This window comes from Helianthus annuus, chromosome 4 (genome assembly GCF_002127325.2).
Source record: "Helianthus annuus cultivar XRQ/B chromosome 4, HanXRQr2.0-SUNRISE, whole genome shotgun sequence".
In the NCBI taxonomy this organism is placed as follows: Eukaryota; Viridiplantae; Streptophyta; class Magnoliopsida; order Asterales; family Asteraceae; genus Helianthus; species Helianthus annuus.
The window spans coordinates 40,068,853-40,078,809 of NC_035436.2; the positions used below are offsets into that span (position 1 = coordinate 40,068,853).

The 9,957-nt window shown below is 36.5% G+C and overlaps 2 protein-coding genes across 2 annotated transcripts; one reads left to right on the plus strand and one right to left on the minus strand.

The window, feature by feature from the left end:
* The first annotated feature begins 1,948 nt into the window (after window positions 1–1,948).
* On the plus strand, window positions 1,949–3,556 carry LOC110933294 (zinc finger MYM-type protein 1-like). The gene has a single exon (XM_022176523.1). The coding sequence runs from the start codon at window positions 1,949–1,951 to the stop codon at window positions 3,554–3,556; it is 1,608 nt and encodes a 535-aa protein (XP_022032215.1).
* Window positions 3,557–5,786: 2,230 nt separating this feature from the next.
* Window positions 5,787–8,977, minus strand: LOC110936267 (protein JINGUBANG). The gene is made up of 2 exons (XM_022178610.2): window positions 8,470–8,977; window positions 5,787–7,047 (listed from the first exon to the last, which is right to left on the minus strand). The coding sequence occupies exons 1-2, from the start codon at window positions 8,775–8,777 to the stop codon at window positions 5,991–5,993; spliced, it is 1,365 nt and encodes a 454-aa protein (XP_022034302.2). The 5' UTR covers window positions 8,778–8,977; the 3' UTR covers window positions 5,787–5,990.
* Window positions 8,978–9,957: the final 980 nt, after the last annotated feature.

Consider the following 9,957-nt stretch of genomic DNA (forward strand, 5'->3'; position numbering starts at 1 on the left):
GGTAGGCGTTATTGGGCTTGTTTTTGAAATTTTTTTAAAGAAAACGCCTCACTACACATGGTCTTAGCGACCAAGGTGTTTCGCGAACAAATTTATAGCACAGATCTTTTGCGAGCCAAATACTACCGAAGTGCTTCGCTACCAAAACTATGACCGAACTTTTCGCAACCGAAATGTCATAAGAATACTTTTTACCGGGAATTGTGATCAGAATTATTACGACCAGCTTCCTTTTCCAACCAAGTTTTGGGTAACGATGATCACATGAATTGTTCTGTGTTTAGATTTTTGGAAAATTAGAAAATAGTCATTGTTGGTAAAAAAAATTCCAATATATACATCATTTTTAGACTTTTATCCGTGTAAGCCGCCTCGCAAAAAGTGTAGGTTTAATTGTCTTAACCATTCAGCCGTCTCAACACCCTCAAAAATTGCGCAGACATTTTGTTTCAGTCGTCTCAAAAATGGTTGGCTTAGTCGTCTCAGCTGCCTCGAAAAAAAAGTAGGTTAAATCTTTAGCCATCTAAGTCGTCTCGTTAAAAGTGTAAGCTAAGTCCTAACAGACTCAGCCGACAGAGCTAATATACTATCTTCCGAATGGTAGAAATAGGGTTGTTTACTTTGAAAAGCCTAAAAAGATAATCAATAATGACTATTTGTGTAATTATCCCTTATGCTTTTACCTCACTCGTAAACTATGAAAGGTTTCACCTACTTTTATAGCAGGGCCGACCCAATGGGCTTTTGACCCTAGGCACAAGCCTAGGGCCACCCAAATTGAGAGGCCTCAAATTTATTATGGGGTTTTTATATAATAGGCCCATTTTTGAGTTTTAAAGAAGATAGCCCAAACTGAAAGGCCTGTTCTTTAGATCCAGTAGTTCGTAGTTCAGTTTTAAAGAAAAAGGCCTCAGCCTCATACAAACAACACACGCGACGGCTGTGTATCACTGTATCGAAGAACCAAACGTCGCTGCATCGAATCAGGCGGCAAATCAGGCGGCGAATCAGGCGGCGATGATGAAATTGAAGATTGAATCGGCGGTAACTCGGGAAGTAATGACTAACGGCTATTTTTCCTCTTTTACATCTATATCAGATTATCATCTTCACCACTCTGTTATTCCAATTTTCTTACAAAAGTTTCGATATTGAGTTCTTGAGTTCTTCGATTATTAAACTTCTGTTGTTGAGTTCTTCGATTATTAAACATCCGTTGTTGAGTTCTTCAATTATTAAACAAAAGTTTCTTACAAAAGATTGTCCGTGTGATTATTATTTACTGATTAAATCAGTTCTTGAGTTCTTCGATTATTAAACATCTGTTGTTCCATCGATTCAGTGAATTAGGGCTTATTCAGGCGTCGATTAATTTGTGGCAGACCGCAGACATTGATTGACTCGTGAATTAGGGCTTATTCAGTTCTTCGATTTGTGTCAGTGGCAGTCGTTGATTCGATTTGTGGCAGTGTGGTGTGGCACAGCAGCACAGCCCCACAGGTTATATCTCATATCCTCATTCTTGCTGCTATTTTTCTGATTCAATTAGTACTTAATAGTTATTTGTTGAACTGATCTTGTTATTAGGCTGTTAGGCATTAGCTAGGCTTGGTTGTTTGTCTATTTAATTTGTTGTTTAGGAAATTAGGGCGAGTTACCAATGTCAAATCGAATTAGAACTTTTGAATCTGGTCATTCAAAAAGGCAAAGAAAACCTAAACAAGAAGCTTTAATTGAATCACAAAAAGGGGCACTTCTAAAATTTTGTACACCTACAACAAGTTAACCTACAAACGATGAACCTACAAATGTAAGTGATACACCTACAACTAATGAAACTACAAATCAAAGTGATACACCGACAGATGATATAGATACACCTACAAATAATGAACCCACAAACAACGATATACCTACAAATGATGAATTTACAACCAATGAAATACCTATGAATTTTGTTGATCCAAGTCAATGGAATAATATTAGTATTGATTTAAGAGATATACTCATAGAAAAAGGTCCGATGAAAATTCATGATTACGATTTTCCACAAGATGAACACTCAAGAAGCTTTAATACATCTCACTATATGCGAACATTACCAAATGGAGAAACGTTAGAAAGAAAATGGTTGATTTTTTCTATAGATTTAGATAGAGCATTTTGTTTTTGTTGTAAACTGTTTAACGTGAATCAATGTACAAGCAGCTTAGCTAAAGAAGGTAATAATGATTGGAAAAAAATTAGTAGTAAATTAAAGGAACATGAAAAAAGTAAAGTACATATTAACAATATGAGAACATGGATGGAATTAGAGATAAGATTGGCGAAAAATAAGACAATTGATAAACAAGCTCAAGATCAAATAAATAAAGAAAAAGAACATTGGAGAAATGTGCTAAAAAGAATTATTTCTCTTGTAAAGGGTCTTGGTAAAAATAATTTAGCGTTTCGTGGGACAAATGAACAATTGTATGAAGAAAACAATGGTTTATTTTTAGCCGGTATTGAGATGATTGCAGAATTTGATCCGGTAATGCAAGAACATGTTAGACGCATACAAAGTAAAGAAATTCATAGCCATTACCTTGGACCCAAAATGCAAAATGAACTAATAGATTTATTATCAAATGAGGTCAAGACCAAAATTATTAAAAAAGTTAAAGAAGCTAAATATTTTTCAATTATTCTTGATTGCACTCCTGATACAAGCCACAAGGAACAAATGTCCATTGTCTTACGATGTTTAGATATTTCTCCAACTTCAATAGAAGTTAAAGAATACTTTCTAGAATTTTTGATAGTGAATGATACAACCGGTAAAGGTCTTTTTGATTCTATTATTGAAGAACTTAATAGAATAAGACTCAATGTAGATGACATTAGAGGACAAGGTTATGATAACGGATCTAATATGAAAGGAAAACATAAGGGAGTACAAAAACGCTTGTTACAAGTTAATCCTAGAGCCTTTTATGCTCCATGTGGTTGTCATAGTTTAAATTTAGTAATTTCTGATATGGCTATCTCTTGTAAAAAAGCTGAGGATTTTTTTGGAACCATACAACGTATTTATTCTATTTTTGCATCATCAACTAAAAGATGGAAAATTTTACAAGATAATATACCATATTTAACTCTTAAAGCATTATCACAAACACGTTGGGAAAGTCGGTTAGAAAGTGTTAAAGCAATTAGGTTTCAAGCTCCAGAACTAAGAAATGCATTAATGGATTTGTATCGTGATAGTGACGATCTTAAGGTTAAAAGTGAGGCTAAATCTTTAGTTGAAAATGAGTTGGAAAAATTTGAATTTTTATTAGCGATGGTTATTTGGTATGATGTTTTATATGCTGTTAATTTAGTTAGTAAAAATTTACAATCAAAAGACATGTGTATTGACGTTGCTATAAAACAACTAGATGGACTTATCTATTATTTTAAAAAGTATAGGGACGAGGGATTTGAAAAAGCTATGATTACGGCTAAGGAACTTGCTTTAAAGATGGGCATTGAACCTATTTTTCGTGAAAAAACGTATTATTCAAAGAAATAGAAGATTTGATGAAAATGCTGATAATGAAACTTTGAAAACTCCTATAGACTCTTTTAGAACGGATTACTTTTTATACACAGTAGATCAAGCTTGTGTTTCACTCGAAAGTAGATTTGAGCAATTCAAAGAGTTTGATAATATTTTTGGCTTTTTATTTAGTATAAAAAAGTTAAAATCGTTTAATGAAGAAACTTTAGAAAAGAAGTGCATTGATCTTGAAAAGTTTTGGAAACATGATAATCATGTTGATGTTAATGGTTTAGAATTATTTGAAGAACTAAAAATGCTAAGAGATATAATACATGTAGAGTCTGACACGCTTATTAATATACTAACTTATATTAAAAACTTTTATTCTTTTCCAAATGCATATATTGCGTATAGAATTATGTTAACAATTCCTGTGACCGTTGCTTCAGCATAACGTAGTTTTTCCAAATTAAAACTAATAAAAAATTATTTAAGATCTACAATGTCACAAGAAAGATTAAACGGTTTAGCTATTATGTCAATTGAAAGAGATTTTTTAGAAGAACTTGATTACGATTCTTTCATCAAACAATTTGCCTCGGCTAAAGCTAAAAAAATCGATTTTATTTAAATGTATACTTAATTTATACAAAACATACAACTTTCAAAAAAAAAAAAATTTTAACTTCGCCAACTATAAACTTTTTAGTTTATAATTGCCGGTCCCAAGCCCGGGTAAAGGAGGAGGGTTTTGTTACTAAATACGTTGAAAGGGTAATTTTGGAAAAAAAATGGCCTCCACTTCGAAATTCGCTTAGGGTCTCCAAAAACCTAAGAACGGCCCTGTTTTATAGTTAAGAGATTTTCATAGACTTGGGTGGCGTAGCAGAAGGTAGTGTCGTCAAAGGATGGGGAAGGGTTGGGTTTTGGTATACTTCAGGACATAAACATTGCTATGTTAGCAAAATGGTGGTGGCGGTTCAAATCGGAGACAAACGTGTTATGGAAAAAGGTTATATGGAGCATACATAATAATGCGAGAGCGTGGAACGCAATTCCGGATAAGGTATCATTTTGGCTCGATTGCTGGATTTCGGAGGAGCCGCTAGCCACCAAATTTCCTAGGTTGTTTGTGATTGAAGTGAACAAAGGGCGACGGTTTCGGATCGGGTGGTTTCGGCGGTTTCAGTGGATTCGTCAGTTTCAATCAAACACTTAACATACCGAATTTATGCAACTGACTGGGTCCCTGTCTTCGGTGTCACTAACTAGTGATGCGGATAAGTGGGAATGGTCTTTGGGCCGTGATGGGTTGTTTACAGTTAACGGGGGTTGAGGAGGCACATGGCGCTTAGTCAACAGACGAGTGCAGCTACTATATTCGTGGAACCACTGGACTCCGCTAAAGGTAAATTTCCTGATATGGAGGCTGAATCTGGATAAGCTGCCAACGAGGGTGTCTTTGGTTAGAAGAGGCGTAAATGTGACATCAACGTTGTGCGAGTTGTGTCGAGAAGTAGAGGAGTCAACCGAACATGTTTTCTGCTCTTGCCGATTCACACAAAAGGTTTGGGAGGGTGTCGCTAGGTGGTGCAAACTACAAGCTATATATATTTTTGGCCTGAACGATCTGGTAAACTATCATGTGAATATGAGGGGTTTGACAGTATGGAAACAATTGGTTTATTCAGTCTTTCAAACAACTGCGTGGTGTATATGGGCAGCTAGAATTAACTTGGTATTCAAACAAAAGAAGTGCTCACCGAAAAGGGTTCCTGAAGAAGTGAAGGTATTGGGGTTCTTGTGGATAAAACATCGTGCTAAAGCAACGGATTTATCATGGGAAAGCTGGAATGATTTTAACGTCTCTTGCCTTGGCGTGTAATTGGTTTTTGTTTTTTGTATTGATGTATGAACCATGGCGTGGATAACAGTTGTTATTATCTCGTTTTCTTAATAAAATTTAGTTGGCGGTTTAAAAAAGAGATTTTCATAGATCTCCTTTAATTTAATGTTGCATGCATTTATTCATTTTCCTTCTAAAGATAGAAGACTTGGTATTTTCGAACATAAATTCTTTGTCTTTCTGCTTTTTAATAGATGTCATACATAAAGAACACTTGAGTTGTCAAATGCGTTTCCATTTTTCTTCTATTTTTTTTATTTTTCATAAAGTGGCTCCATTGTTTTAAACCCACTCTTTTGAAAATACATTGATATAAAATATTTTCTTTAGCAAACATCCATGTGCACTTGGTGGTGATTCAAGGGTCATAGTTGGATTTATATTTGTATCCAATTTGATATATTAATCTCATTTAAGAAATTAATTTTACTAGTCATCTATATGACTATATACAAATATTGAGACAAGCCCCCACTCCCTTAAGCCAATCTCAACCGTCCAAATCAAAACCCTTCCTTCCAAGTTAACGCTCCACAAAAACCCTACCAAATCCAACGGTCAATATCTCACAATATTCTCCGACGAACCCATCTTCATCTCCGGTGACATTTTCTCCGAGACATTCCACACTTTCACCGATTTATCCAAACTCCCACTATAAACCACCCATTTCGCGTCTCCGGAGCCCTTCTCCGCCTCCCGTTCAACCGCCAAACACTTCACTGGCCCGGTATGCCCGGTTAAAACCGACAAACAGTTATGCTGGTTCCCCTCCTTCTTCCACACACATATCGTTTTATCAGCCGAACCGCTAAACAATAAACTTCCGGCAGACGATAAACACAAAACCGCCAACTTATGCCCTTTAAGAAGTCCACCATGAGCCAACTCTTTCTCCCATTCCCAATAATTAACCAACCCGTCCGACAACCCGCAGTACACAAACAACCCGGTTTCCGACACTGCTAAAGCCGTCACCGCACATTCTTGGTTCAACAACGTCTCTACATGATTATGTTTCATCGATTTCCCAGACCCTTCACGCTTCCACACCTTAACAGACCCGTCCGCTGATCCGGTAAACACTAACCCGGATTTCGTGCTCACGACCGAGTTAACCGCGTCCTCATGCGCCTTAACGGACTCTAAACACTTCGAGTTCGACGTCTTCCACACCTTAAATGTTCTGTCCCATGAACCCGAGTACAAAAGACCTTCGTCTTCATCGATACTTAACGAAGAAATCGCATCACAATGCTTGATCCAAAGCGCGGTTGTTTTACGCTTCACTTCTACGTAGTTTTTCGGGCGCATTGAGGATTTTAAGATGTCGAATAACGTTGGGAATGTGCCGACGCGTTTGTGGTATTTTGGGTCTTTTTTGTTTTTCTTCCACACCCGGACTTTTCCGTCTTGGTGTCCGGTGAATATACGGTCACCGGATAAGATTATGGCTTTTACTAAGCCGCTGTTGGATTTGAATGCGGTGAACTCCTTCAAGTTGCGCCACACCCGCACGTTTTTGCTGTCCGAACCGGTGTAGAGAAGGTCGCCTGTGGCGGCGAGTGAGTATATGTGGCCTTCTTCACGGACGAGAGATCCTACGAGTCCCTCACTGCAACAAATATACAAACACAACGTTTTTTTTATTCTCTACACATTTATTATATTTAAAAGTTAGGGTTGCTAAATTAGCTGAGCACGAGTAAGATAAGCTCGTTTGTTGACTTACTCGTTTAATTGAAAGCCATAATTTTAATATAATATAAATTATCACCCAGATTTTTATACATGTATATGTTTTAAAAATTCTGTAGTTCTCTTTGTATGCTAAAAATATTAAGCAACGTGTGAAAACAAAATACATAATTTTTTATATGATAAAATGAGTTGATTCGGGTTACGAAGCAAGACATATCTCAAATTTTCTATGAGCTGAGCTCAAATTCAACATATTTAGATCGTGAAGATAAACAAGAAGAGCCGGCTTAGCTTAGATTGTAAATAAGCTGAAGCCGAGGTAAGCTCGCCGGTTAGGTAGCTTGTTAGATGGCTTAATTGTTTCGCTAGTTTATTTTAAAGTCAAAACTTTAATACATATGAATATATATAATACATAAATATAAGGATTAGGATCAAATACAAAGGATCCTAATTGTAAGAAGTGTAAGAAGGATTTATAGAGTGAAAAGTGTCAAATAATCTAAAAAAACCCACTACACAAAAAAACCCCACTAAAAAAAAAAAAAAAAAAACTTAAACATCCACCACCACCAAAAACCTAAACCGGTGTTTAGTTTTTTTAGATTTTTTTAGGTTTTTGGGGGTGCGGTGGGGGAGGGGGGGGTTAGGTTTTTTGGGGGTTTTTTTTGTGAGGTATAATTTTTTTTTTTTTAGGTTTTTGAGGGGTGGGGGGGGGGGTTAGGTTTTTTGGGGGTTTCTTTTGTGAGGTATACTTTTTTTTGGTTTTTTTGCCCCGGGGGGGGGGGGGGGGGGAGGGGGGGGGGGGTTAGGTTTTTGGGTGGGGGTGGGTGTTTAGGTTTTTTGTGGTGATGTAGTGGGTTTAGTTTTAGGTTATTGGACACTTGTCACTTTATAAATCCTTCTTACACTTGTTACAATTAGAAGCCTTTTTAGAATAACTTGACTCATAAATATAAATAATTGTTTAAAAGATTATTATGTGTTTTTATATACGTCAATATGTGTAATAAAATACAAAATTGAACATTATTTTTAAAATAAAACAAGTTGATCGGCTCGAATGACAAACCACAATTTGGCTCATGTTTTTCTCAATCTGAGCTCGAGCTTAACATTTTTGCATGCTAAGATAAACGAGTCAAGCCAGCTCAGCTCAGTTTGTAAAAGAGCCGTGACCGAGCCTATGATGGCTAGCCCAATTATAGTCCTATTTCAGAAATTTCATGATGAAAAATATATAAAAAAAAAAACGTTAGCATAAAAGTGTGTTGGATTATTTAATCATACATTCATATATATGTGTGTAAATATTCCAAGAAAGTTGAACACGTACGTTTGGTTTACTTGTGTTCCATTCTTTTGACTGTTAGAGTTGTCGATTCCGGTGGTGAACCATGGAGAAGGTTGGAATGGAGAAGCCTGGTTCCACGGCGACATTGCCATCGGTGAAGCCTCCCCGCTCATACGGTTGAGATCATCGCCGGAGACGTTACTCGACCGGTTGTTAAACTCTTCATCAGAGGATGGAAAACTGGCCGCGAGGTTCGGGTCGGATTTATTCATGCCATTGTTGCTGCCTTTTGGAGGTAAAGAAGGTGAATCCCCCATTAATGTTGTGGATCTTCGTTCGTCTTCCTGCATTCAAAATTGAATTTCAAGTTTCTCGTTGATGAGAAAAATGGAAGAGCGAATAAGAATGGAAGGGTGGGGGAAAAGTGAGAGAAATTGTTGGGTGTTGGATGTATATACAAATTGTGTAAGTTAGAGGGAATCATGGATGTGATACCACATGTAACATGGGAGAAACGTTATTGTGAAGTGAGAGGGAATTTTGGAGCTCCATTCATTCTTTCTAGGTTCATAGGGAATTATACAAGTATATAAATAGGACATTCAAAAAAGGAAGGTGTTTTTCACGGACGACCAAAAGGATATTCGGCTTCCATTTAGTTCAACCTAAACATGACGCATGTAACCTTTTTTTTCTAAGTATGTCAAAGGGGTTAGCTGGTTGGCAGGGGAAAATTAAACCGTAAACATGTTAAATGGGTTGGTGGGTTGTAATAAAAGAGGTCATAAACAAGCTAGTGGGTCGACTCATTTAACTAAGCGGGTTAAATAGGTTAATCTAAACATGACTCGTTTAACTTCTGGTCGTGTTTTGGCTGGTGTCAGAAATTATCAAAGCTGTAGATATCGGACTATTAACCAGACCAATTTATTTAATGGGGTCTACTTGTTTCGGTTTATATGATATGGGCCATCTAATCGGTTAATAAACACCTCTATGACTAATTCAAAATTTTTTCCCATTAATCGTACATATGTTACATATTTATATCAAATTTAGATATAAATGGATTAAGGCATGTTGAAAAGCAAATGGTTTGTAGATTACCCTACATGAGGTTAGAGGGGACCAAAGTATCTCCCGAGTTGGAAGGTGTAAAGTTTCTTTCACAAAACTATTCACATGCTAATGTTGTATACAGTAGGAGAAATTTTATCTCAAGCAAATAAAGGAAACTTTGCAACAAATGTTTATATCAATATATGTCATGATGCATGTGGACATACCTCATCGAATATCTTGACGTGTTTAGCCAAGCTAAACTAGATGGCGTTTCGGATTCCGTTTTGCCCCTAACTACGTATTTCATTTTAACCACTGTGAATGTTTACGATTATGTTTTGCCAACATGGGTATCAGTTTCTAAAACTTACTCTTCGGTTTTTCGACATCACAATGAAACCCCAAACACCCTCTTCTCAGTGACTAATGTGTTTTCGTATGGTGATTTATATGAGGATGTACCTAGAA

Excerpts from the sequence above, each read along its gene's own strand:
- LOC110933294 (XM_022176523.1), top strand. The coding sequence starts at position 1,949 with ATGAATTTTGTTGATCCAAGTCAATGGAATAATATTAGTATTGATTTA.
- LOC110936267 (XM_022178610.2), bottom strand. The coding sequence starts at position 8,777 with ATGCAGGAAGACGAACGAAGATCCACAACATTAATGGGGGATTCACCT. Across the intron at positions 7,048-8,469 it reads GGAACACAAGTAAACCAAAC|TGAGGGACTCGTAGGATCTC; the intron begins GTACGTGTTCAA and ends TATTTGTTGCAG.